Source organism: Oxyura jamaicensis, chromosome 11, assembly GCF_011077185.1.
Source record: "Oxyura jamaicensis isolate SHBP4307 breed ruddy duck chromosome 11, BPBGC_Ojam_1.0, whole genome shotgun sequence".
In the NCBI taxonomy this organism is placed as follows: domain Eukaryota; kingdom Metazoa; phylum Chordata; class Aves; order Anseriformes; family Anatidae; genus Oxyura; species Oxyura jamaicensis.
The window spans coordinates 7,704,843-7,732,739 of NC_048903.1; the positions used below are offsets into that span (position 1 = coordinate 7,704,843).

The 27,897-nt window shown below is 42.5% G+C and overlaps 2 protein-coding genes across 3 annotated transcripts; one reads left to right on the plus strand and one right to left on the minus strand.

Annotated features, from left to right (window-relative positions):
* Positions 1-45: 45 nt before the first annotated feature.
* ORC6 (origin recognition complex subunit 6) lies at positions 46-5,409 on the minus strand. The gene is made up of 7 exons (XM_035337095.1): positions 5,259-5,409; positions 5,041-5,170; positions 4,589-4,752; positions 3,415-3,504; positions 2,144-2,256; positions 1,114-1,188; positions 46-734 (listed from the first exon to the last, which is right to left on the minus strand). Exons 1-7 carry the CDS (start codon positions 5,321-5,323, stop codon positions 565-567), a joined length of 807 nt encoding a protein of 268 aa, XP_035192986.1. The 5' UTR covers positions 5,324-5,409; the 3' UTR covers positions 46-564.
* A 67-nt stretch (positions 5,410-5,476) lies between these two features.
* Positions 5,477-27,391, plus strand: VPS35 (VPS35 retromer complex component). 2 transcript variants are annotated; one of them, XM_035337093.1, is made up of 17 exons: positions 5,477-5,528; positions 11,444-11,542; positions 12,934-13,030; positions 13,850-13,973; positions 15,322-15,504; positions 15,819-16,032; positions 16,773-16,856; positions 17,333-17,442; positions 19,285-19,381; positions 19,465-19,613; positions 20,142-20,349; positions 20,865-21,020; positions 21,776-21,898; positions 22,766-22,945; positions 24,098-24,337; positions 25,039-25,182; positions 26,494-27,391. In XM_035337093.1, exons 1-17 carry the CDS (start codon positions 5,526-5,528, stop codon positions 26,671-26,673), a joined length of 2,391 nt encoding a protein of 796 aa, XP_035192984.1. In that variant the 5' UTR covers positions 5,477-5,525; the 3' UTR covers positions 26,674-27,391. The 2 variants fall into 2 exon arrangements, with proteins under 2 accessions (XP_035192984.1, XP_035192983.1); XM_035337092.1 differs by lacking the exon at positions 5,477-5,528 and adding an exon at positions 6,914-6,934.
* The last annotated feature ends 506 nt before the right edge of the window (positions 27,392-27,897 follow it).

Below are 27,897 nucleotides of genomic sequence, written 5' to 3' on the forward strand. Positions count from 1 at the left end.
CGTGTGAAAAGTGTGTGCCAAAAACCTGATGGTATAATAAAAAGCTTTTCTCTCTGGTATCTTTATTGTTTCTTGGAACAGCTGGCACCCCCCTTACATGCACAAGAGACTTCAGTCCCACACAGGTCATAAAAACTAAGTTCAATTCAGTGACAAAAATATTTATTTGACAGTGAAAACAATTTATCAGACTTTAATTTGGCTGTTTGTGCAGTTAAACAAGGCACCATTGGTCCCCTCCCTCTCATTTCACTACTTCCAGCCTGAGGCACAAGGTCATGTAACTTACAATTTATTCACATTTAACACTGCATTGAAATGTCACCTGCTTCTTGCAGCAGGGAAACCAAAGCTGTCTTACTATCTAATGCCACAACTGCTTAAGTAGCAGCCTGGCAAGTAATCAAACATGTTTTTTTTACAAAAATCATCTGAATACCAATGTCATTTAATAAAAAAATCCTAAATATCTAAAAACCAGCTCATAAATAATCTTAGCTGACTAGAGCCAGCCATCACTCATATGCTACTGGAATACTTGCTAGAGCAGAGGGGGAATTCGAATTATGAGCAAGCAGTGGTGATATTACAAGGTGGCACAGAACCAGTATCCCTATTGGTCTGTTGTGCCTTAGCAGCATTTTCCAGGATTCTCTTCTTCCATTCTTCGTAGTCTTGCTTTGTTTCAGTCTTTGGCTGTTTACATGGCACCTCATCATCATCATCTTCTGATCCTATGATAAAAAGAGCAAGTCCATGATGGGCCATCAGGGGCAATATGGTGCTGGGAATAACCAGCAAGTGTACAAAGATAAACCTATCAATGTACAAGGACCATCACTGCATTATCCTAATCCTGTGGTTTGCTCCTCTGCCCACCTCCCACAACAGTCACCTCTTCACTTCTGGGGCTGAATGGAAGAGTTGTACTTAACTCCACAGTACAAATACCACCATCCTTCTGCTGTGTTCACTTAGTTCATTTGTTAGGCAGTGGCTTGCAGAATTGTATAAACTGCTGTCAATACAGAATATTATATAACTGAAATATCAGTAAGCAGTAACAAAGCCCAGAACTGCTCTGGTTTTAGTTCATAGCTAAACGTGACTTACCGTCTTCCTTCTCACAGCATTCTGGGTCAGTCTGCAGGCTTTCGGATGTCTCTGCAGCCAGGGGAACATCATCTTCTAAAAATAAGAAATGTCATTACATCTGCTTTGTATTACAGATGCCCACAACATGCTGGAGACTGTATACAGAGGCACATTCTTCCCTAAACTAATACAGAAATTACCAGCTGCCCTTAGCTGCTTGTCTGGGGGAGGGTGGGGGTAGCTTCACTATGGGCAGCTCCGTGCCTAGGAGGAGAGTAGTGGCTTTGGGTCTGGTTTTCTGGAGAGTACTGCCTGAACCATCATGTACGAAATATGAAGACAAGTGGAGCAGAGGTACTGGCAGTGGCAGCGTGAGGATGAAAGTCTGGGAAAGGAAAAAAGGAGGTAAGTAGGAAGGAACAGAAATACAAGGAAGGGAAGTCATGTATTGTGTTTCAGTCTTCCTCCACAAAAAGGAGGGAAGAGAGCTGCAAGTTCAACAGCAGGTAAGAAAGACTCTCCTCGTGTCTGCCTGCTGCATGTGGAGGCCTGGTGTCAGGTAAGGGCTGAATTACCACCAGAAGATCAAGGCTTAGATGTGTGTTAACACTGCAGTGGAGGAAAGGAAAACACAGAAGTGTCAGTCAAAGCAACAGAGGTAGCAAAATGTTTATGGTAATTTCCATGTTTTGTTGCTATGTTAACAAGATGCAGAAAGCAGGCAAGGAGGAGGAATCCAAGATATGGGAGAAGCAGGGAATAAATTACTGCAACAGAGACTTTACGGAGCAGCAAGCACTTGAGAAGAGGAAAATGGGTATTTTTTGCCTTGCCATGTTGTAAGCAGTTGTGACTTCCCCAGAAGCAAGTCACTCCCAGACTGAGACTGGGAACTGGACTCCAGGAAACATACTGGAAGGGTGGGCAGGTTTGACTAGAAGGGAACAGCTGGAAGTGATCAGAATGAAATCACCAGCGGAAAAGGAGAGGGGCATTGTGAGGCCAGGTGACAGAATGCTGTATCACAATGGTAAGGCCAAAAACGTACTGCTGAGCTGCTGGCTTATCTTCTCCATCTGATTGCACAGCCGATCAAATATTGCTTTTTTCACCCCAGATGTAGCCAAGATTTTAGTTTTGTCCACTTTTAGCTTCAAGCACCTACAACAGAAAGTTGATTAACCTTGTAGGAAACAACACTTCAGCAAGTATCACTCAGGTGAGGTGATGTTTACTGTACCAACACTGCCTGTGAGAATGAAGAAAGTTATGCCAGAGGTTTTTGTCCTTTCTCATCCTTTCCTGTTAGAAAAAAAATAGCTTAAAAAAAAAAAAAAAAGGAAAAGAAAAAAGGCCACTACACTACCTGATCAAGACAAATCAGGACATGAAGCCCGTGGTTAGTTCAAATTACAAGGGGAAACTATTAGAAAAAGATACTTTACAGGTTTTAAGGGAACCAGGGCAAAATCCTACTACTGTCAAGAGCTGAATGGGACCACTCTCAGAGAACATTTGTCAAAAGCTGTAAAACTATGTGGCACCTGAATTGCTTCCGAAGATTGTTAAAAAGGGAATACGTGTTGTGCAAGCAAATTCTTACAAAGCACTGTCTGAGTCAGGTTCTCCTGACACCTGTCCTCCAAGCTGATACAGGCCTACAGCTAAGACAGATCCATCTCCCAGAGGTTAGAGCCACAGGATGCGTTGGTGTAGGGCTTAGACCTTCTCATTCTTCTGAATAGCTGCTTCTTGGTGCTCAAACGTAAGCTAGTAAGCCATTCTTGCAACTCTGAGCAGTCTTCCACCAAAAGCCATGTACAACTTTTTGCTTTATGCCTAGCTCAAATCTAGTCTGACAAAGGAAAAAAAAAGTTCTCATTAAATCTAAAAATGTTACTGTTGTTACATGGGTTAGGCTGAAAAGAAGGAGGGCGAAGTGCAAAAGGGCAAAGTGCAAAACCCCACCAGGAGTTCTTCAACTACTGCCATAGATAATATGTCCTAATGGAATTATCCACAGCATCCATCAGACACCAGGGAAGACATTCCATTTTTCTAGGACAAAAATCTCAAGGTTCTTTTCTGTGTATTTGATGAAAATACTTTTGCTTCCTCCTGAAGGCAAATGTAGCGTAGGCTTGTTTGCTAGGCCTGTCTCTAGCTCCAGGAATAAAGAAAGCAGGGTGTGCTAGGAAAGAGCCTTCCGACTATTCAGGCATGCTGAAAAAAAATCAGCTGCTTACACTGTAGGCACTATTTCTGTTGATGTCTCACTAGGTATTTAAGCCCATAGAAGATCCCTCAAGCTGTACTCACTTGCATGCAGTGAATAATGCAGCTGTTGTAAACAGTGGTTTTGAGAAATCAAGGTCCATTTGCTGTGCTTCGGGGAGGCTGGATTCGTACCTAAAAACGACAATAATTGTATAATGCATTCTCCACAAATGAAGCTCTTGAGACCAATTTGTCACATGGCACTCAGCAGTTGAACAGGTCTCATATTGGATCACTTGGTCCTTTGTAACTTAAGTCAAGCACAAACAGCTGTTACTGGCTGAGTAGAGCAAAACTGGGAAAAGAAGGGAGTGGGCATCACCTCTATTTGAATTAAAGGTATTTTGAATTAGGGGTCTGAATCAAGGCATGTCAGTGAAATCTGGTGTTCCCCATCTACACCTGCTTTTATCTCTACATTCCATGTAAAAATTATATTAAGATACTTTACATGAATTCATCCTGTTATATGGGGTAGAATTACAGTTTCTTTGATCCCTATAATGCATATTTAAGCCTTCACCTGTGCAATATATGGCAGATGACTTCTGGATGTTCAGCACTGTGAAGAATTTATTTTTTTTACTGTCCACCTATCCCCTGTCCCCAGGCTATTTGTTTTAGTTTGTATTAAGCACCCAGAAAGAAGCATACACAGGTCTTTGTTCCCTGTCCTGCAACTCAGAATACCTTGAATCCCTGACAGTTTTTAAACACGCTAGCAGAGTAACAGCACTCCAGAGCTCTTGTTAAAGTAGATGCTACAGAGAGCAGGGTTTTAGTTAAATCTGTTGAATCACCATTGAAGCGTTCTACCTAATGTTTTTACATGTAGAATAATGTGCATTTTAAGAGATTTGCTTCTCCAGAAAGGAGGATTTGTTTCTACTGAGCATTACTTCTGAACTCTGACGTGATCATGTGGAAGTGTGATTCTGTGGGTAATTACGACGACTAAATATCTTATCTTTTTTGTATTATTCTGAGTTGAAGAACTGGGACTCAGACAATGACTTACTAGGATTCACAAGCAAAGTCTTTCTAACACGTTTTTAAAAGTGGCCTAGATAAATGGCTGGATTGTCTGTGCCAAGAACTTACCTCACTGGACTCCAGTCAGTGGGAGATACCTGACCCTTGCAAGCAACAAGCTCTTTACACATTTAACAAAGACTCTTACTAGCGATTACTGGCGCGATCTTGAGAGCTTCCTCACCTCTGCAGTATTTTTGAAGCGGTGTTTACTGCCTCCGTGCAGCAGAACTGCACCGCCAGGTCTCGTATTCCCAGTCTTGGGTTCACCTCAAGCAAACACTCCAAAGACTTGATGGAGTTCTGGTACGTCGTCTTGTTCAAACCGGAGAGCTTAATAAAATAGCTCTTTCAAAGACAGAGACAGGCCCCAAGGATTAGCAGAAGACAGGCATCTTATCCAGACAACTGGAACAGGCTAGTAACTACACACTGAAGTGAAGTTCAAGTGTTATACTGAACAATTTGTGCAATGAGTTCATTGCACGCCGTGTGCCTGCGGCACTGTCCCCGCCTGTCACCTCAGACGCGCGGCGCGAGCATGGGCAGGGCCCTGGGGGCAGCGCAGCCCGCGGGGGCGCTGCGCCCACAGCCGGGGCTCGCCGAGCGGAGCCCGGCCGCGCCCCCCGCCCGTACCTTGTCCAGCGGCTTCTGCGCGGCGCGGGCCGCCAGCTCCAGGCACATCACGGCGCTGCCCGTGGCCGTCGTCTGCGCCATCAGCCCCGGACACCTCACCTGGGACAGCCGCAGGAACTCCTCGGCCTTCCTGCAACACACGGGGAGCCCTCCGTGACGGGACGGGACGGGGACCGACGGGGACGAGGACGGCCGCGGCCGCGGCCCCCGCCCCGTACCTGACGACGCGAGGCTCGCCCAGGCCCGCCCTAGCCGCCAGCCGCCTCACGGCCCCGCGCTCCATGCTCCCGGCCTCCCCGCGCCGCGCCGCGCCTCACTGGCCGCTCCCCACGCCAATCACCTCCCCGCCAGCCAATGGGCTCGGAGCTGGCCTCTTCCTCGCAGCTGGCCAATGGCTAAGCGGCGGGGCGGTGGCGGGGCGATCACATGACGGCGCGCGGCGCTGCGGGGCGGGGCTGGCGGGGGCGGCTCGTGGCGGCGCGGCCATGGTGAGGGGCGGCGGCGGCGGCTGGGCCCGGCTGGGGGGGCCCTGGGGGGGGGGCGGAAGTGGCCCCGGGGCTGCGGGCGGGAGGGGGGCGGCGCGGGGGCAGGGCCGGGCCTGGGGCTGCAGCTCGGGAGTGCCCTCGGTGGGTGGGGGGGGGGAGGGGGGCCGGCGGCCGCCGCCCGGTGTGGGGGGGCTGAGGGGAGGGGAGGGGGAGGGGGAGGGGGAGGGGAGGGTCCCGGTAACGGCCGCCCCGGTGCCGGGGGAGGCAGCTCCTGGGCCCAGCTGCCCGCGTGCGTCGGGGGGCAGCAGCCCCGCGCTGAGCCTGGGGGCCTCGGGGCGAGAAACGCCTCAGCCCTGGGTAACGGCGTGGGGAGGTCACGAATCTCCGAGCGGACTCGGGGCTGCCTCGTTCAGGGGCTGCTGTGGTGCTCGGCGCTCAGCACGGCGCGGTGCTGCGGCGGCAGGCTGGGTGCTGGTCGCTCCAGCCGGGCTGAACGCAGCGCGCACCGAGCCCGTTCTGAAGCGGGGGCTGCCCGGTGCCTGGGCCCCCCGGGGCAGGTTTGCGTTTGGGAGTTCGTGTCTGCTGGGATGGATTAGTGCTGCGTCCTGCAGAGCCGTGTGTGCGGCGGTGAAACGCGGCGTGTGGCTAGAAAAATGAATGGGGATGTTAAATCGGCGACGGAAGTGCTGCGTCCACCCACACTGCGGCCCCTGTCCCCCATGTCAGTGCCCGTGGTAGCCCAGAGGTGGCCCAGCTTTCTTCTGCTTGTCGTTTCCGTGGGAAATGGCCTCAGACTTGCCTGCTCTCATGTCCTCTTTTTGATAATAGCTGATAGCAGGTGACTCGGGAAAAGAAAACCCAAGCTTCCAGCTATTAAATGTGGGTTAATCCCCTCTAGCAGACTGGGCTCCATTGCCATTTCCAGTGGCCAGGCTTCATTTAAGCCTTGAAGCAGCGTTGAAGTACCCTAAACTAGACTTGGATTTCTTAGACATTTATTGATCGTTCCCTAAATAAAAAGCCCACAGCCTCTTGATTCTTGTTAATGTCTCCTGGCTTCCTGTGGCAGCAAATGCCAGCTTAAACATGAAAAATGTTTCCTTCTCTTTGGCTCATCCTCGTGCTCTGTTGTGTGACTTAACAGAAGTTCTGGGGTTGCCTTCTGTATTGCTGGGTTGTGCTTCCAACATGGTGCAAGATGCTTAAGCATTTTTTGTTAATATCAAGCCACCCCGTGGTGTTTGCAGTGATGTGTTGTGTACGCTCAGGCTCCATCAGTAGGCTGGCGATTGTCCTGATCTTCCTTTGTATCTGACCTGTCCTCTGTCGTGGGTAACGTTCATGTTAAATGTCTTGATAGTGACTGGGTGGCAGTCCTAATAAAACTGGGAGGAGGCAGAGAAATGTCGGTAAGTCTTGTTCCTTGAGGTACTAAACACAAACACGTGAGTGAACAGAAGGAAAAGTCATATATGGAATAGGCTGGAAGTACATCCAAATCAAAGTGGAAGTACATCAAAATCAGTGCTTAATCACTTGGAGACTAGATGAAAATGCACTTTAGAACAGAAGTGAAATCTTCTGCTTTATTATGTATACTCTCCATTCAGCTTAGGATAGCTGCTTTGCAGACTGCTTGTGAGGTTCCACAAGCTTGCCTTAATTCCATGTATTTTAATTGTAGATAATTCTGTTAAATACAGTGATTTACTGACAGAGGTGAAATGAGCGTCTTGTCAACACAAGGACCCAAAATGATAGTCATCTCCAGAGTGCTGCAAGTCTGAAATATAAAACAAACTATGAATGGATGTCTTCCTGGGGAGATGGGTGTTAGAAAGCAAGTAAATCCTACACAGTAGGTGCAATGTTAACTGTGTGTGTTCAGGAGTTGTTATTATGAGGTTGGGCATGGTCGAGAACAACACTTGCAATATGCTTCGCTAATTATCCTCAAGATTGCTGCCTGGTTGATGAAGGTGTAATGGGGGTAGTACCAGTTAAATTCTTCCAAGCTAGTTTGGGGCTTAAAAACAGTTCCTTTTTTTTTTTTTTCCCCCCAAGGCAACTTACTGTTTGCTAGCATCAAGCTGGCAGAAAGCAGCCTTAAGGCTTCTCAAAAAAAAAAAAAAAAAAAAGCACACCATTAAAGAAACAACCAAACAAAAAACTCCAACACAAACCATACCGAATCCCTGTGTGAGTTAAGCTGCTGCGTTGTGACTTCCTTACTGTGGCTGTGGTAAGGTGCAGCAGCACGATCTTTGGATGTGGGGGAAAGCTAGTTTCTTGTACAGCAGCTGAAGATGCAGCTGAAAGAGGCAGTTCTGTGTCTGCTTCCCATTGCTGCTCTTCCTTGTGGCTTCCAAGGAGAAAGGTTGGAATAAGTACAGTAGAAAACTTTGTTCACCTCATTTTTTTTTCTTCAAGGTTTGTAGTGTATCTAGTGGGGGCTAAGGCCCAAGCATTTCAGTCTAAGTGGCTGCATAATTTATTTCCATTATCTTGTGTTCCTGCGGTAGCTCGCACCTCCCTGTACCCAGTGCTGAGGAGGCAGGACCTCTTGTGCCTTGATGAGGGTGCTGCTGCTCTTTCTCCAGCGGCCACGCATCCTCTGCTTCCTCCTGAAGATTGGTGTTTGTAGATTGGAATGGGACTCCACAGTGCAGTTGTGTTTTTGGTTAAATAACATTTGAAAATACCTTCTTTGGTTACTAGGTTCCCAATTTGAGGTGGATGATAAAGAACATGAACAGCTTTATTCAGCACTGTATCTGACAGAACTGGTTCCTAGTGTGACAGGAGCCACGCCATCTGTCCCTGGGAGTCCTTTGCTGTGTGTTATCTTCACTTTGTTTGCCTTCTGCTGCTTCTTCCACAAACTTCAGGCTTGTGTGTCTGGCACCTGATAATAACCAGGTTACGTGTGGAAACACCATATAGTTTTGAAGCTTATTACAGTAAATAAAAAGGGCTAGCTGATGCTTTTCAAGTTTCAAAGTCTGGATGTTTAAGGAAGAGTAGGGACTGCTGTTCAGGTGTTTATCTCCTGTAGAAGCCAAGCTGCTACAAACCCAACACCTCAGCTGCTGCAGTTGCATGCTGGTTGCATGCAGGTTGCGATCACTGGTAGGTTATCTCACCACCTGTGCGACGGTGAAATGCTGCCGTTGCCCAGCACCGTGCACTGAAGGCATTCTTGCTATGAACCATCACCTTCCCAGGCTGGTGCATTTTCTGCAGTCCCAATGGTAAACGGACCTTGTTGCTCAAATTTAGAACAGGAATGAAAATGCCATCCATGTCTTCTGTTGGTGCACGCAGAATTTGATGGAAAGCTGGCTGGCTCGTTGTAGTTGGGAGGAGTAAGGGAACGGGCGTGCGTGTGCTCTGCCAGCTGCACCTTGGGGATGTGAAAATACTGAGGGCTTCACCGAGTGCTTTCACTTGGTGTTCCTCTCAAAAGGCCTGCTTTCCACACCCCTGCTTCAGCATTTTGTGTGCTTACAGGGTGAGCAAGGTGAGTGGTAGGCTGTTAGCTCAGCGGGGGCAGTTTTCTTGCTTGCTGGGTGCTTTGCAGCCTGGGCAGCTCTCCCAGCACTGTGTGGCCAGCTGCAGGACAGGGCTTGGGAAGTTGTGCCTGGTGTTAACATCACTCCGCTCCTCTGACTTGTCCTTCAGCACAGCAGCTCGTGGTGTGGTCGGGTGATGTGGCGTCTGGTTCAGCAGCGATGTGTGTAAAGCACTGGTGTGAATTCAGGGGGCTGCAGGGCGTGACAAGCTTTTTGGCAAGGACATAATTCAGCAAGCCAGCTGCGTGGTGGTTGGATTTGGTTGTTGCACACTCATGCCAGCACTGTCAGTTTCTGTTCCTTAAAAGTTGGATCTGTCATGGAATAAAGTTCAGCACTGAATGTAAGGTTCCTTTGGGAGAAAGCGCTTTCAGTCAGGGGCTGTCTGGTTTGTAGCTGCTGAATTGCGCCGGCGATAAGGCTGCCTGCCCCTACTGCTTTTGCCTTACGTTTAAATCCATTTTTGGAAGGCCTGCACTTTGTGGTTAATTATAAAGAGAGCTTTGTAATGGGTACAGTCACGCTAATTAGCAGAGGCAACTTATTCTGTTGACAAAATAGAGGTGTTAATTAGTTATTGTTCATGGTTTGGCCATTACTGAGACCCAGAGAGTCACTGAAGTGTTGGCTGGAAGGAGCTTCTATCTTGTACGGCTTCTTGCTTGAAGCAGGATTGTCACCAATGTTAGATCAGATCAGCCTTGACTCTTGTCTAGCTGAGGGATTGAAAACCTACAAGGGCAGAGATTCCCCACCTGTTCAGATGAGATCAAGGCAAGAACAATATTGCTTGGCGCTGTCTGCTTTCTGTAAATAGAAAGGGGAAGTAAGGAGAACGTGTGAGAGATGCTCTGTGGGACTCGGGGAATTGCAGTTACAAAAAACAATCAAGTAAAATGGTGGGTATGGGAGAAAGGAGAAAACAGGGGTACGCCAGGGCTGCAACGCCCAATCACTGTTGAATTGGTGTTAAATGAAAGCATCTCTTTTTTTTTTTTTTTTAATGAAGACCTAAATTATAAGATTGGTTCTTAAAAGGTGTTTACAGGGACTTCAAACATGAGTTGTGCAACAGAAATGAGTACTGAAGATCCTGTTTTTAAGAGCATCGGGATGATGTAATTCATGGCCTGCTAGCTTGTTATCAAGATATCTGGTTAAAAAGAGGAGACTGGGAGCTTTCTGAATGCAGTGGGTGGGGGGAACAAGCAAAAATAGTTGAGAAATTACTGAGGCTGCAGACATGGAGAGCCAGTTGTGGGCATGACTTTGTACGTAAATGGTATTTGTCAAGACTGGAGATGTAATTGTGACACAAAGTCAATGCTGCCATCTCTGGGACCCCAAGACTGGAAGAGGCTGGTGGGCTCTAAGGAGGTGTTGATGATCAGGCCAAAGCAATAGGTGCATGGCTGCAGGTAGGGAGAGCCTTGGAGGCTCTGTTCTGTCGAGTGCAGCATCAGTTACTGGAGTCACTTACAAGGTGTATATGGGGTTGAGTTTGGATGGAAGTGCCCTTGGACATCTTAGAGGGTAACTTGGAAGAAAGAAGCCAGGAGAAACTAACCTCATCAGTGTGGAAGAGGACAGGGAGTAGGTGCAGTGGAAAGGGTCCGTTAACAGCTGGGCTGCGGGGACGTGTAAGTCTGTCAGTATAAAAAAAATGCAGTATGGTTCTTGGAAAAGCAAAAGAGCATGCAAGTTTTGAATGTCAAAGGCCTGGAATATATTCCTCGTTGAGGAGAAGCAAGAGGGAGAGGGTCACTGGGACAAGGAGGAGACATTAAGAAATGACAATTCTCTTCAGTTTTCTATTACCTTTGGCAAGTCATTTCTGCCTTCCAGAAGGAGCTAACTGTACTTTATCCTTTGCTTAGCTTATCTGGAACTTGTCCTCAGCAGAGCTGTGTGGCTCAGATAGCAGTTTGCTGATAGCTTGTGACTTGTTGTGATCTGAGTGCTCCAGGCCTTGCTTTAAGGAGTAACGATGCTTTCCCTCAGTGCGGTGAGGTCTTTGTGTTCCCACAAAGCTTATTGTTGCCAAATACTCCTATTGGATTTTTGACCTGCAAATGCTAGAAGAGAAGGGCAAAATTGACCTTGTTCTTTGCAGTCTAAGAGACAATGGTGCTCAGAGGCTGTTCAGAACTAATCTCTTCCCTGTGCTCAAATTTTTGCAGAGCAAAAAAAATTCCCTTAAATATCACATAGCTATTTGACAGCTCTCGACTGGTCACACTGCAGTGCCACTTGCATTGTGTTCTAAACCATGGGGAACCAGTTTGAATCAAGTCATAAGCAGATGATAAAAATAGTCTTTTTTTTTTTTTTTTTTTTTTCTTGCAGCCAACAACACAGCAGTCTCCTCAGGATGAACAGGAAAAACTCCTGGATGAAGCAATTCAGGCTGTTAAGGTGCAGTCTTTCCAAATGAAGAGATGCTTGGTAAGAATGTGTCATTAAAATGCAATGAAGCTTCTCATCTGCTAGGAGTGAAACAGTAAATCAATACTAATTCCTAGTGCTGTGAGGAAACTTAACTCTTTATGCATCTTTGTGGCAGAGCCTTTGCAAATGGATGAGGCAGCTACTCAATGAGACCGAGCCTTTGGTATTCCTTATATGCCTATACCTGTGTTTGTCACAGTGTTTCTCAAGATAAATTATATAGGTGCATCTCCTTTGGTTTGTGCTTGCACTGGAGTGAGGCTAAACTGAGAGTATGCATGCCACTTGTCACCAGAAGGTTACTGCTCAAATGCATTCTGCATGGAGCTACATGATGATAAAATATCCTTGCTGATGTTCAACGTACCAGTGTTTATTCACTGTAGTCTTTTTTCATGAGCCACAGACTGCAATAATAATAATTCATTATCTGCTGAGTAGGATAAATGTAATAATGAACTGCAGACTGATGTGTGAATTCTCCTGTGACTGGAGAAGAAACATTGACTAGGATAGTATTGAGATACTTGCCTTGACATTTTGGCCAATGCAGCAAGACAATATCGTGTGAAACTTTCTTGGGTTTGAGAAACTGCTTAAATCAGCAATGAAAGAACTTAAATATTCCCATGTATTTTCATGGGACTAGCAAAACTAACTTTGTAGTCAAACAACAGTAGCAAGAAATGTAATGCCTCTTCCAGTTTTACGCTCTGTGGAATGCTTTTGAAATCTTTGAAGTAGTTGCAGCTGAACTTTCTACTCCTATGTGTGAGGGGATGGCCCTAGCAATTCCTTCCATTCTCCTCCAAAACTTAAGGCTGTTTCTTAAGTGTTCAACACGTATGTACAGGTGGTAGACTAGAAGTTTGTCATGCACCCTGTGGTGCCAGGGAATTGTGTGCATCATGAGCACGTGTTATATGTGGAGTAATAAATTGTCTCTTTCAGAAGGAAAAGAGAAATCAAATTCTAACAGTGGCTTCTGCTGGCAGTGTGTATCCTTTGACTGCCAGAGGCTGCTTCGTGAGATCTGAGCAAAACACCAGGCCATATGATTTTTAAAAAGTTAATTACTCTTTGGCTTGCTGAATAGAATATGAATGGTGTGTGTGGATTTCTACATAAGCAAAACATTTTTCCAAAATTCTTTCTTACTGTAGCTCTATCTTAAGCCTCCTTACCGCCTTCAGGTATAATATTCCACTTAGTTTGGATGGGCAATGTAGTACAAGCTAGATATTTACTTTAATTGGAATTATCACTTTTCTGATGTTGAATACTTAACCTTTGTATGGTTTTTATAAAAGCCAAAAGTGTACCTTGCTTAAATGCTGCAGTTGCCTAGCATAATTTGTGACAGGCTGTTCTTTTTCCCTCCCATAAAGGACAAAAACAAGCTCATGGATGCTTTGAAACATGCTTCCAACAAGCTTGGTGAGCTGCGGACTTCTATGCTATCTCCAAAGAGCTATTATGAGCTCTGTATCCTTTGAAGATTAGAGGACCAAATGGTTGAAATATTGAATTTGGAATGATATGTTCACTTGATTTTTTTCTTGTTCTTACAATGACATCTCCTTAATCTTGGATATGTAGTAGCACTTTTCTCCTCTGTTACTTATCTGGATGTATTGTAAGAGAATGTACAATTGTCTGATCACTGTGCAAGTGTTTTTCCTTTGGTATAAAGTAGGTCTTTAATGTCTTTCATATTTTCCACTGAGTTTTCAGGAGTCTAGCTCTATAAAAATGAGCTCTATTAAAAGTTCTGCTTACAGTAAGCTGCCACAAAAAAAAACAACTGTAAAACAACTTATTTTTTTAGCCTTTTGTTTACTTAGATTCTAACCTTAAGTCCAGTGCCATAATGTATTTGCTTGTCTGTGCTGTCATACCTGAGGAATGGGAGGCTTTTCATGAAATTTGGGAATTGAATGTGATTATATTTTTATACTGTTTTCTCCACGTGTGCTGATGAGGATGAGATTCTTCTGTGACATGTAGTATGCCTTTACTTACTCGGTTCCATGGCATTCATTTGCTTGCTATTTTGACTGCTTGTGCTTTTTGCTCTTTTCTAATATGCTGAAAATAATAGTTGAAGGCTTGTGGTTAGTTTTGCACATTTATGTCAGTAGTGATGAATTTTTCTAAAGTACTACGCACTTGGGCTTAATTTTTTCGAACCTTGTGATTGTATTTGGAACAGTGTCTTTCTTCCTTGGTGTGAATGAGCAAGCAAATATCTCTGTAGATCTGTTGTAGACATGCTGAACTAAAATCCTTAACTAAGAGAAAAAGACATGGCAATTTCTGATGAGCTACACTACTTGGAAGTCTACCTGACGGATGAATTTGCCAAAGGAAGAAAAGTGGCAGACCTTTATGAGTTAGTACAGTATGCTGGAAATATTATTCCAAGACTGTAAGTGTATATATTTTACTATTTTTTAAAGACTAGTAGATAATGGTCAGATTCTGGGTTCTGATAATTGACTCTGCATTCTTGCTTGGCAACAAGACCTGTTTGCAGCTGTAAATATTACTCTACATATCTTAAGAGTGGATTCCTTTGAGACTTCTGAGAGTTAAGCCAAGAGTGCAACTGCAAAAGGTCAGTTCTTTATCGTGAGCATAAACGAAAACGTTGGCAGGAAGATGGAAGCACTTGGATGTGAAGTAAAGCAGACTTCTGGGTGTAGAGCTGGTCAGTAGAGAACTAACCAGGTACCTCTTTCTGATCAGTAAGATCGACTACATGTTTAGTATGTGAGGGAAGGAAATTGAAAGCTTTTGTAACTTCTAAAAGCTTTGTGTTTCTGAGTATATAGTTCTTAGACTATGGATTAACATGGTAGAGGTGATACTGAAAGGCTTATGTTTAAATATATCACTGTAGGACTGGAGTGGATCTTCTCGATTTTTAGGGATAAGACTTGGATTTTGCTTGGCGTTGCAATTTTTAATTCCTGACCACATGGGGGTGCCAGAAAGAGGCTTTGGGTATACCATACTGCACCTTCATTCAGACTTCGGGGTTTGGCTGCCACCATGTCTTTAGCTCTGCATAATCATTTGCTGTCTTCCTACCTGCTTGATGCAGGCTCTCTTTCTCCCCAGTGAACACTTCTGTTGTATTCATGGAGGCATATCCATGCATGAATTAGAGAAGTGTGCAGGGTTGAGGCTTTTGAACCACGTATTTGCAAGTTCTGAGGATTGTAAGTTTTATTTCTCTTAAGCTGAAGGGGAGTCAAGTATACTGGTACACTAGTCCTTTGTGTCTCACGTGTTCCTTCTGCCTGTTGCTGAACATAGAGATGCTGATGGAGTGAGTACAGGCCTGGAGATCTCAGAGGAGTGTAGTCCACATCCTCCTAGCCTACAGTGTGAAAGAGGCTTAAGTGCTTCACTGAAATATATACCTTATCTGCATGGGCCACAATTGCTTTCCAGTCTTGCAGGGTGTTGGAAGTATAGACAAGCCAGTCTGAAAGCGTTCAGAACTCTGTGCGTGCTGAGCATTTATACGTTGAGGTATAAAGCCCTGTAATGAGGTCACCTAGCTGTTCAGACTTCCTGTGCTCTGTAGCAGAGGAGAACAGGAGCTGAAAGCTGACACAATATCTGAAGTTATGGTACTTGAAGGTGTGGTATGTCGTTTAATTGCTTTCTGTGCTTTGATAATGCTGTTGGAGTAGAAGTGGGCTGTTGCCTTAAATGCGGTATTGTATTTATTAACTATTTATTGTTGTATTCTGTGCCTGTTGCAGGTATCTCCTGATAACAGTAGGTGTTGTCTATGTCAAGTCGTTTCCACAGTCCAGGAAAGATATTTTGAAAGACCTGGTGGAGATGTGCCGTGGAGTACAGCATCCTCTTAGAGGCCTCTTTCTTCGGAACTATCTTCTGCAGTGTACCAGGAATATTTTACCAGATGAAGGCGAGCAAACAGAGTAAGACAGGCACTAACTTTAAAAACTTTTTTAATTGGCATATTTAAATTTCCTGTATGATTTTCTTCAGATTTGAAAGAAGTAGGTATGTTGAAACGTAAACCACCTGTCGAGACTACTGAGTTCTTGTAGTCTTGGAAGGGAATTATTAAGGCTTCCTTACTTAAGTGAGGATATGAACAGTTGTTAAGAACCCGGACATCCCACCACATACTTCCCCAACCTCCTATCTTAAAAAAGATAATTACCAGTGGATGGAAAGATGGATACTTTTGACAGCCTTTCCCTGTTCCTAATCTGTTCCTCAATTGCAGTGAAGAAACCACTGGAGACATCAGTGATTCCATGGACTTTGTGCTCCTGAATTTTGCTGAGATGAACAAACTTTGGGTGCGAATGCAACACCAGGGCCATAGTCGTGATAGAGAGAAGAGGGAGCGGGAAAGGCAGGAACTGCGAATCCTGGTAGGAACAAACCTTGTTCGCCTCAGTCAGCTGGAAGGTGTTAATGTGGAGCGATACAAGCAGGTAGGATGCCTGTCCATGCTTTCCAACTTCTGCTACTTTTTCCACATGAAACCAATGTGGATTTTCAGATCAGTGGCCTAGGAAGTATAACAGCTGTGCTATAAGCTTGATAATCCTGATGCTTCTGGAACTGCTATTAAGTGGAAGTTCTGAAAGCTAATGAAGCTATATCATGTGTTTACAGGCCAAGGATAGGACTCTTGAATTTTTCCCATAAGCCCTTCTGTAGGGTTGGCATGACTTTTTATGACTTCATTTTACTGATTCCCATATTAATTAGATAGAGAGATGTACACAGTGTTCTGTGGTAGACTTTATTAGTTCAATGAAGTTTATGGTTCCCAAAGCATTTGGTAAGTGAACTGTTCGTTGTGTGAAAAGACAGCCAAGCAAATTTGTGTTATCCAAAGTCTGTCCCTTCTAAGTTCTACCACAGCAGTGCTGCTGAGACCCCTGTGTAGTGATAGGTGCCAGCAACGCACATTCCTGACTTCAAAAAAAAACAACAAACACAACTGTAGGTTTTGATTTAATATAATGTAGCAAAGGGACAGAGGTTTGGGACCAGCAATTTTTTTCTCTGAAGGATGGAGCTGCTGAACACTGAGTCTTTATCAGAAAGTTTTTCTTGTGAAGAGTAAGCTGAGAAGTGTTAGAAATACTGCTCTACTTGGATTAAATGCATCTGTGAATATAAGATCAATGGCTCTATAAACACTGCAAGACTTTTCTTGTTACAGATTGTTCTACCTGGAATATTGGAGCAGGTTGTAAATTGTAGAGATGCTTTAGCTCAGGAGTACCTCATGGAGTGTATAATACAGGTAAGCTGCTTAAATTCAGTTGCATCATTGATTTTGAACATGGGGACGCTTATTCCTGTGCTTTTAGTCAGATTCAGACTGCTTTCACCTCTTCCTCGTGAACTGGAAAACTTCTTCACTGGGTCTCTTACCCAGTGGCTTGATGCATCTTACTCTTCAGTGGGTGGGCAGAGTAGAGAAGTATGCGTTCTGTGTTCCTTCCATTGCAGGAGTTTGTAATCTATGTGAGCAGCCCTGCCTGCAGTAAGAATTGTGGTAGGTAGCTGGGACATCAGCTCACCAGTTTGTCTTGCATCTGTTACTTCACGTGCTTACTCAGACAAGGTCAGCTTTGGGAACCCTAAATACAGTCTGTGCTGTGACTGTTTTAATATGTGACTGTTTTAATATGTGATTTTCAGTGACTGCATTTTGCTGTTGTGTAATAATGAGTAGATTAAGTTTATAACTGGGTGACTATGGATCTAAAATTTCAGGTTTTCCCAGATGAATTTCATCTCCAAACCCTGAATCCATTTCTCAGAGCCTGTGCTGAGCTGCACCAAAATGTGAATGTGAAAAATATAATAATTGCTTTAATCGACAGGTGAGTGACCAGGGGGGTGGAAATTGGCTCAAAATGAAATGTGTATTGTATGTAAGCAGCTAATAATTCTTCTAGCATTTGAAAGCTTTCAATTTTTCATATTTTATTCATTTCTAACTTTGTTTCCATGTTGTCTTCATCTGCAATTAAATCTGTTAAGAATATTATTTATGTAGTTTCTGCTTGATGGACTCTTTTACAGCTTCCAATGTATCCTGCTTTAAGGATGGATTAAAACTTGTAAACAGATTAAGCCAGGAAACAAGTTATTTAATGTTGACCAACTTCATGTTTCTGAACTAAAGTGGCAGCAGTATTCTGCTTTGACAACTATATCCATCAAAGGTGCCTCTTGAAAACTTGAAGATTCCAATAGCTAATCTTATATTTACTTCTTCAGAAAAGAGCTAGCAGGAGGTGGAACTACCTTCTTAATTTTTAATTTATGTCTAGCTTCATGCCTGTTCTCTTAAACATGCTTTTTTTTCCTATGGAGGTACCACTTAAAACTGCTTGCACTAAATTCGAACATGGGATGGCGCCACCTTGGAGTATCTTCTGTGTTGTGCATTTGGTGGGGAAGCAGATCTGCCTTCCTTCAGTCGGATGTTCATAGGAAATCATTTGGCTTCCTATGGTTTGCTGCCTGGGCTGAGATTTTTTTTTTTTGTAGTTTTATTTAAAAATGAACAAACATGGCATGTAAATCTAATTTCTGAGCCTGTCTATTTTGTGAGACTGCCTTCAATAGACAACACAGGATCTTTGCTAGGTTCTTACATTAGCAAGTAGCAATGTAATTCTTGTAGGGGGGCTTCCCTTATGTGCCCTCTGCTGTCATGTCTACTTAGAGGACTCGAAGAGCTTTAGTATTACCTCCACAGTAAGCTTTCTGTTTTTACTGTTACAGATGAGCAACAGTAAACAGCTGACTGGCAGTGAACCTGCTGTCCTCCTAGACTTACCAGTGCCATGTTTTATTGTTTGGGCAACTATTAGTGTCCTCTGGAGCCCTCTCATTCGGAGATGGGATAAGAATAAAAAGGGAACGGCATCATGGTTGTCTTATGTAGTATGGCAACTTCTGCTTTTGACCAATGTCAGGCCAAGTGTTGGTGGATATGCATGTTATCAGCTCTTAGAATCCATGTGGGATAGATCTTGTTCTTGTGTTTGGATTGTAGTTTGGAACAATTATTATGTACTTCAGTACTGTGTATTTAAGACCTGGATGTGCTCCATACGATAGTGCCTGTTGCATTTCTTATCTTGATTTCTGGCAGGGAATAATTGAAACTGGACATTAGTGAGGTAGACAAACTTGTGAAGCTTTCGTACCTATTCCCATGGGACTTTTCCATTAAAGGAATCTTTTTGAGAAGTCATGTTGCTTTGGGATCCTTCTTGATTTACTCTGCTATTCATAGTTTGTAATTATGCTGCCATCTGCCTGCAACTTGATGATACTTTGAATCTTGTCAGTCCTACCTTCTGAATTGTTGGGAGAAGCTGTGATTCTCCTTGGTTTTAGAAAGTCTGCTTGTTACCACCCCAACAAAATATAGGAGTTGAATTATTTTCTGTAGCAGTGAATATTTTTGGAACCTCAGCCTTTTTTATTACCTGCTCTCTGTCCCTTATTTACCACTCTCGATTGTTCTTACAGCCTCTAACTTCCACAAATGTCCTTTAGCTTTGTAATAAAGCTCTGCAATGAAGCTTGCATATACACCTAAAAGATGCACTTTTTTTTCTGTTAGTGTCTTACTCTTCTTACTCTGGCCCATATCTGAGGAATGGAGAAACTATCCTGACTAAGTTGCCTTTCTTTTTTTTTTTTAGGTTAGCTTTATTTGCACATCGTGAAGATGGCCCTGGTATCCCAGCAGATATCAAACTGTTTGACATCTTTTCACAGCAGGTTGCTACTGTGATACAGGTATGCTGGGTGTTCTTGCATGTGGTCTATTGTTTTGCAAAGTTAGATGCTTTTAATCAACACAGTGCTGTCTTAAATCTCAGTCTCGCCAAGATATGCCCTCAGAGGATGTGGTATCCTTGCAAGTTTCTCTCATTAACCTGGCTATGAAATGCTACCCAGACCGTGTTGACTATGTTGACAAGGTGTTGGAGACAACTGTGGAAATATTCAATAAACTTAATCTGGAACAGTAAGTAAATGCCTGTTGCATTCTCTGTGGAGTGGTAATTACTTTAAATTCTTGACTCCTACTTTTAATCATGTTTTTGTAAGATAGGAAAGAGTCATACTTTAGATGTGGAAGATTACTGCTCTTGGTCCAAGCTATAGAAGTTCATGATAAACTACAGTGGGGAAAGTGTGACTACCCAAGACTTACTCATCCGTGCTTAAATCATTCCGCATAGCTGTACAGATGCACAGTGTGTTGCCAAGCTGTGTGTAGTCGCTATCTATGCATCCTGTGCGGCACTCGAGTTTTTCTCTTGCTTAATTTGTAGACATGGTCTTTCTGCTGTTAGCAACTTAAATCATGCAGTTCCCATTCTATGTCCCAAAGAGCAAGATAATACTCGTTCTGATATTTTATTTCAAATCTCTGTAGCAGTGGGTTGCTTAGATGTTGTGGTATTCATCAGAATTGGTATTGAGGCAGACTTTAAATCTGTCTATGTGTGAACTAATAATTAACTGTGTTTTTGCATCTATTTTCTTTTAGTATTGCAACAAGTAGTGCTGTTTCAAAGGAGCTGACTAGACTTCTGAAAATCCCTGTTGATACTTACAACAATATCCTGACAGTTCTGAAACTGAAACATTTCCACCCACTCTTTGAATACTTTGATTACGAGTCCAGGAAGAGCATGAGTTGCTACGTGCTTAGCAATGTATTGGATTATAACACAGAAATTGTATCCCAAGAACAGGTATGACATAAGTCAACTGACATGGAAATTCTAGGCATCTAAACTACTGTTTGAAGAGTTAAAAACATGCTAAGTGACCTTGTGCAGAGAATGCTTAGTTTCTGTACCCCTCCCTCCCCCATCTTACTAGTACAGGCTTTGTCCTGCTTGATAATTCTGCTGCCCAAGTTCTCAAACACCTTATCTTTACACATCTTGCCTAACCTCACCCTAGAGACTACTTCTTAAGTTTGAACAAAGACCCTGAATCCCCTTAAAGCTAGGCTATTACCTAATGAAGGTTGGATAGTACTTCTGGAATCTGAATTTTGTTTGTACATTGATGCTGTTCCACTTCTGCTGAGAAGGACTCTTCTTCAGGGAGTAAGGCTAATGAGTCCTAAAGCATCACCAGTTACCAAATGTTCCTAGTGCTTTGTCGGCACAATGAATAGCTGTAAAGATGTTTCCAGTTGCTATCAGCTTATGTTCATAGTCTACTTGGGTTTAAACAGAGCTTATATTACTTTTAACAGGTTGATGCTATCATGAATTTGGTATCCACGCTGATCCAGGATCAACCAGATCAGCCTGCTGAAGACCCTGACCCTGAGGACTTTGCTGATGAGCAGAGTCTTGTGGGAAGATTTATTCATCTTTTACGATCAGATGACCCTGACCAACAGTATCTGGTATGGCATCAGTGCTTCTGAGTGTGTTTGTGCTCTGTGAAGTGTCAGTTTTGCATGCCTTACAGTAGTGGATTTAGTGTGGCTGGAAGCTGGAGTATGACTGCTCTGGCACTACAAACTCAATACAAAATGTGTAACAGTGTGAAAGGCTGTTTATTTAGAAGCAGTGGGTGAGGACTTGAAAACAATTGTGGATTTAAACTTCTAGTCCCATGAAGTGGTAGTTTGGATGTAACTAGATTAGTTTGTGGTAACTCTTAATTAGCATTCTGCTTCGTATAACTGTCTCTCTAAAAAGCAGTAGGTGAGATTTGGATCACTTAAGTGTTTAATTTCATGAACTTTTTTACAGTCTTGTACAGGCTGCTGTAAGAAAGGACAGCTCTTTCTGCAGTTAGGTTGACAATAGAATATATCTGATGCAATTTTTAAATGCAAGCTCAGGCAACTTCCATCTCACTATACAGTCCAGACTGTATCTGTAGTTAGTATAGTACAAGTGTTGCCTAACACTTACTAAGCAGCTGTAGGAAAAAGCTTCATCACAGAGTGCACAAAAAGCTACATATGCTGCACGAATATAATTCGTGTAAAGCAACTTGTATGTTTTCTCCCCACACGCACTGATAACGTTGCAACTTACCTGATTACTCCATGTCTTTCTGATGTTCCCATCTAATAGTGTGAATTGTTATAGGCACAAATAACATAGCTCTTTCAAGAACTCTCTAAGCTTCCAATGCTTCTGTTTTTAGATCTTAAACACTGCTCGGAAACACTTTGGTGCAGGTGGGAATCAACGTATTCGTTTTACACTGCCACCATTGGTTTTTGCAGCATACCAGCTTGCTTTTCGCTACAAGGAGAATTCCAAAGTGGTGAGTTGACCTCTAGATATCTCTTGGATATTTGTTTCTTTTTGCTTCTGTGTCTTTAAGAGGAGAGGAGGCTTTTTTTTTTCTGCCTACAGCTAATAGTATACTAAGACTTGACACAGAATACTAGTATTTTTTTTCCCCCCTCAAAGCAAGTTTTTACTAGAGATGTGAAGGACTTTTAATTTAAGAAGGACTTTTTTTAGTAACTCAAGTTACCTCAGTATTTGAGAAATATTTGTGTATTTGAGGTGAAGCAGAAACTGGGTAGTTCTGTTTAGTCCGAAGGTGACTGATCATGTTTTTACATGTAGACTAGAGAGCTATGAATACTGCAAGTGATGGTGTGAAACTGATTTAAATCTAGATACTGAACTTCAGGAGCTTCAGAATCTGTAGTTACGCTATTGTAATCCTTCTAAAAGCATTTCTCTGCAGATTTACTTGTACAGGAGTTGTGAAAGTGCATACTAAAACAGTCACTATTCTGTTTTTCTCCTTACAGCTTTCTTACTGGAAGTGTTAGCTTAAACACTACTTCACTAACTAGGCTTTTGCTCAGTTATGTTTTAAGCACAGCTGTGGTAATTGCAACTCAATGTAGACTTCTGAGGAAGGTTTCCATGAGCTGACAGGAAAAATAGACATGAGCTTTCTGTAAGTAGAAGAGAGGCTTTGTGAATACCCACTGAGGTCAACACAGTACTGTTAGGGCCACCTATACCAGCACACTTAGCTTCAGCAAGCAACTGACTAGAGCAGCATGCAGAAGTCAACAGATTGGAACACTTAACAGATTTTATTTCAACCCAGTTTCTTTTTCTTGTAACAATGGTCTTGTTCCAGCTTTGACTTGTTTCATTTCTTTAGGATGACAAATGGGAAAAGAAGTGCCAGAAGATCTTCTCATTTGCTCATCAGACCATCAGTGCTTTGATCAAAGCAGAGCTGGCAGAGCTGCCTCTCCGTCTCTTCCTACAAGGAGCGCTAGCTGCAGGAGAGATTGGCTTTGAGAATCATGAAACTGTGGCCTATGAATTCATGTCCCAGGTAAATGTCCACCTATTAGTCACTGTCCCGCGTTACCTTTAATTTGGTTTGGCTGAGTTTCCTGAACACTGAAGCTTCTAGTGTGATTAAAACATCCAAATTGGCAGCTAGCTCTACTAGGTAGAAACTCCTGATCTTCATTCTTGCTTCCCAGAATTAAGCTCCTGATCTGAATACTCAGTCTGATAATGTGGGGTATGCTGCATTGCTGCCTCCTCCTCACATAGCTGGTTTGCTGGAGGAGTATGGCTTTCTCAATGTAGAATGCTCCTTCGTTGCTTCTAAGATCACTTCCCAGCTCCTCTTGTCTAGCTAGTATTGTCATGATCACAAGCATTCTTCAGAGGTTCTGTAAAATTTGTGGTGTTTATCACTGTCATGTTGGGCTTTACTAGTAAAAATCCTTTTGTTGAAACATCATTGGTAAAGTAGATTTTCAGAATAGGTAATAAGTTAAGCCTTTGTTGCAAAGGTCTCCCCCATCCATATCAGATTAAGAACTGACTTAGTTGATGGTATCCAAATTACAGGCTTTGTCCTAATCTTTCCTCTAATGCCACCACTAATGCACATTAAAATGAATCACAACATAGTAAGGAAAGGCACAAGGTTGTGCTGTGCCACAAGGGCCACTGATAAAATTCTGAAGACGAGAGCAGCATGACAATTATGTACCTTCTGCTAGAGTTAATGGTTTATTTTTAGTCTTGTGTGTTCTCTGAAGGCTCCTTATCCCCACACAGCAGCAGTGCAGCAGACACTTCTTACCCACTCTGTAGTCACTGACCTACCACTTAAATTTTTGCTGAACTGTAGTGGATATTTCAAAGAGCCAGATCCTCTTCAGTGACTATTTCTGCTTCTGAAGTTTCTTACTTGAACATATGCTTGAAATAAGGAGAAACTCAGTCTTCAAATACTATGTGAGGATTATGTTCCTGTACAATTACTACTTAAGAAGTATTTCTTGCAAGACTAATTTCCAGTTTGTGGTTTTAACTTGATTTTGACAGTCTCAATGGAAGATCTTATTTGTGCATGAAGTTTTTAACAAATATAAAACGCATGCTTTATTGTCAGGTGACATGCATATTTTTTTCCTGATGCTGTTCTAAAGCAATAATGAAGACTCTTACCTTCTCCTTTGACTAGGCCTTCTCTCTATATGAAGATGAAATTAGTGATTCAAAAGCACAGCTGGCTGCAATCACCTTGATAATTGGGACATTTGAGAGGATGAAGTGCTTCAGTGAGGAGAACCATGAGCCTTTGAGGACTCAGTGTGCATTGGCAGCCTCTAAGCTCCTTAAGAAACCAGACCAGTGCCGGGCTGTGAGCACTTGTGCCCATCTGTTCTGGTCTGGCCGAAACACTGACAAGAATGGAGAGGAGGTAAAAATAAATAAGTAAATAAAATAAAAATGAAGTGACAGCACCATAACACATACTACTTCGGTTACGTAGCTGTGCCTTCCTTCTGAAGGCACTCACTCCTAAAGTGGATATGTCACTTGGTGGTGCAGATATGGTTGGAGTGTGTTCCAGTATATGAAGCTAATAAATCTTACAGCAATATAAGGTGCATAAATACGAAAGTAAAGAAACTCAGAAGTGGAAGTACCGTGCAATTTCTGTGAGTGTCAAGGAGTTTAAGACTGACTCTCCAAGTAGTTTGCTGCATATTGCATGTCTGTATAGTAGCTGTGTTTGTGCATAAACTGCTGAACTTCGGAGATGCAAATCGAAGATAAAAGGCCGCTTTTCTCAAATGATCTGTTGTATTTATGAAGAGCTGTTTGAAATCTTCTTTAAGTGTGCTTTGCCATATGTGTTGCAAAATTGAGTTTATGGTTTGATACTTGAAGGTTTTCAGCAGCTGTTCATATTATTGCTTGATTTAACAGAATGCTTACCCAGACTATTAAGTCAGGAAAGGTACAGTTCTAATGATAACTTATTCTGTACAGTTTGTTTTGTTCTGTGCAGTCTGTTTTTGTAGTAGACCACTGGGAAATGCCATTTATGTGCAAAGGGAAAGAAGTGCTATTGTTCCCTATGGTTCTGCGTCTTGTAACTATTTTTTTACCTTCTAGCTGCATGGAGGAAAGAGAGTGATGGAATGTCTGAAGAAGGCTTTAAAGATAGCAAACCAGTGCATGGACCCTTCTCTGCAAGTTCAACTGTTCATAGAAATTCTGAATAGATACATCTACTTTTACGAAAAGGAAAATGAGGCAGTGAGTAGAAATATTCTTTATTTTTTTACAGAGCATTTATTTAAGCTCTTTATTCATTTATACCCCAAATCATATCTATTCAGCATGCTCAGTACCATCTCTTGAGAAACTCAGGTTCTAGTAATAGAACAGTCAATGTTTGAAATGCTAGTAAAGCAGAAGTCTCCACATTATAGATAAAATTTCCTTCTTCCTTATATGAGGAAGGAAAACACTGAACATCTGAAATCTAGCCCTGAACTTGTGAGACTTGGATACTTGAATCATTTGTTCAGCTGACTAAGACTTGAGATCTTGCTGTTATCTCATCTAACTTCAGAGGTATCTAACTGAACATGTACTCAGGGAAAGATGATTCTCACAGTTGTTCAAGGTCACTGCTAGGAATACTCAAAAGACGGGTGCAAGCTTTGTTCTCAGGAGACTGGTATAACATCTCATATGCCAGTCTAAATTCTGCATCTGAAAACTGGGATAGTAGTTGCAGCATACTTTTTTTGTTACTCCATAGCTAGTAAATTTATTAAGTTTGAAAAGCTGCTTGATCAAATAGAGATCTATGTCCCCTCTTAAGTCGTAATTTAATCAGAAGCAAACAGTAATTAATATCTCTCTAGACATTGCCTCTGAACTACAGGATTTTTAAGGATTTGCCAGCTTCCAGCATCTGAACTGACTTCCTGCTATAGTACTGTTCTAGAATAGGAAATGCTCAATCTGTAGATGAAGGTGAAATCGTGAATTTCAAAGCATTGAGCAGATGTGTAAGAATAGTCTCTGATACAAAGAGGTGGTCTGCAATTCATTTTGTGCTACAGTGTTTGGTGTAATGCTGAACTTGATACTATAGTCAGCTGTACTTTCCTGGGTGGTGACCAGGAATAACTTTAATATCTTTAATAACTTTAAATCTGATACTGCCATCCCGACTGACTTCTACAAGGCATTGCATAGACAACTTGATTGCGTGCTTTATTTGTTTAAAGCTTTTTATGTTTGTACTGAATTAACTGGAGAGAAATACTGTGCTAAAAGATTTAAAAAAAAAAAAAGTATAGGCTCTAATGACTTAAGAGGCTGTTCACATTTGCTGGGATCAGGGGGAACTTATAGAAATCCAAAAATGGAAGTATTGGGCCTCCTATGAGGAGCAAGAGAAGACAGAGTCCAGTAATTTGTTTGCATACACTCTTACCAATAATACTGTTGATATTTGGACAGTTCTTACAAATACTAAGTTTGTTAAAACTAATATTTATATGCTCGTACATAATTGTCAATTACTTTGGTTATGTATATCTTCTCCTGTAGGTGACAATTCAGGTTTTGAATCAGCTCATACAGAAGATAAGAGAAGATCTCCCAAATCTTGAATCTACTGAAGAAACAGAACAAATCAACAAACACTTTCACAACACACTGGAGCACTTGCGTCTGAGGAGGGAATCGCCAGAATCTGAGGGGCCAATTTATGAAGGTCTTGTTCTTTAAAGAAGATATGCACTGTACTTCTTTCTTTTCATTTACGTACATAATGTTTTTTTAAGATAGATTATAGATTGTGCCTTTCAGAAATGTCAAGTTAAGTTAACATTCATGTGTTCAGTCTGGCACTTCAAACACTTATGTTGAGTACTCTAACAAATTTGAAAGGTTGGACCAGCAACTACAGGTTTCATCAGTTAGCATGGCTGAAACTTTCTTTGGAATCTGTGACATGGTAGGGCTCTTCTGTTTCTGATTTCTCTTGTCTGTTCACTGTTGCTTCTGTAGCACTAGAGTTCTAAATTGGCAGTGACTGTCATCTGAAACTGTGAGCGATCCTTACAGAGCATCAGATTTTTGGGATTATTGTATGTCAGGTTCTGCTTGTGCTTTCCTTTTAATGCAAGTTAAGACTAAGTGTAATATTTTTCCCTAAAACCTAGAATATATTAATGCATGTTTGGAGAGTTTTAAAATACCATGTTCAAAAAACAGAAGTTATATTTTGCATATTAAGGCTCTGTGACATTCAGTGAGGGCCAATACTGTGCACAGGGCATATTTATCAAGATAATTTTGTTCCAAATAGTATAAAAATAGAGAAATTGCAATCTATATAGATATGTATAACCTTCATTACTGTAAATTTAGGGGAAAATGCATTACACAAGTTTATTCGGTATCATGATTTTGCACCAGTGAAACAATAAAGTTGCTATTAACACCTGTTGTTTCATGTCTGTTCAGAGCCCTGTTGAACCTAGTGCTACCTTCTGATAAAAGCCAAGCAACTTCTGCTTTGAAGAGACAGAAGAATGATGCTGAGAGGATGTATGTTCACATTTCAGAATATTTTTCTGACTTGAGAGTGGTGCAGAATCCGTGTAGGTTGTAGGTCTGTGCTAAACAGACAGGTGGCAATTAAATGACAAAGCTGTAGAAATTTGAGTGGTAGAACCATTCCCAGTGGTAACTCTTGTGGAGACTGATCTAGTCCGTTAATTAATGCCAGTTGCTAAAGACTAGGTTGAAATGTCTTTGCTTTGCTTTAACTGAACGCAGTGTTCTAAAGCTTCCTGACTGACTTCCTCACTCCCTGACCTGGTTACTGCTATTAAAATTGTCCAGGCTTGATTGGATAAGGAAGTGAGACCTTGGTGGGTTGTCTAATAACTTTATCACCATGTGTTCTTATGGGCAAATATGATCCTAGGAAACCTAGGATTATGG

Excerpts from the sequence above, each read along its gene's own strand:
- ORC6 (XM_035337095.1), bottom strand. The coding sequence starts at position 5,323 with ATGGAGCGCGGGGCCGTGAGGCGGCTGGCGGCTAGGGCGGGCCTGGGC. Across the intron at positions 4,753-5,040 it reads CGCAGAAGCCGCTGGACAAG|AGCTATTTTATTAAGCTCTC; the intron begins GTACGGGCGGGG and ends TGTCTTTGAAAG. Across the intron at positions 1,189-2,143 it reads GATAAGCCAGCAGCTCAGCA|AAGATGATGTTCCCCTGGCT; the intron begins GTACGTTTTTGG and ends TCTTATTTTTAG.
- VPS35 (XM_035337092.1), top strand. Across the intron at positions 11,543-12,933 it reads TCCAAATGAAGAGATGCTTG|GACAAAAACAAGCTCATGGA; the intron begins GTAAGAATGTGT and ends CCTCCCATAAAG. Across the intron at positions 24,338-25,038 it reads CTGACAAGAATGGAGAGGAG|CTGCATGGAGGAAAGAGAGT; the intron begins GTAAAAATAAAT and ends TTTACCTTCTAG.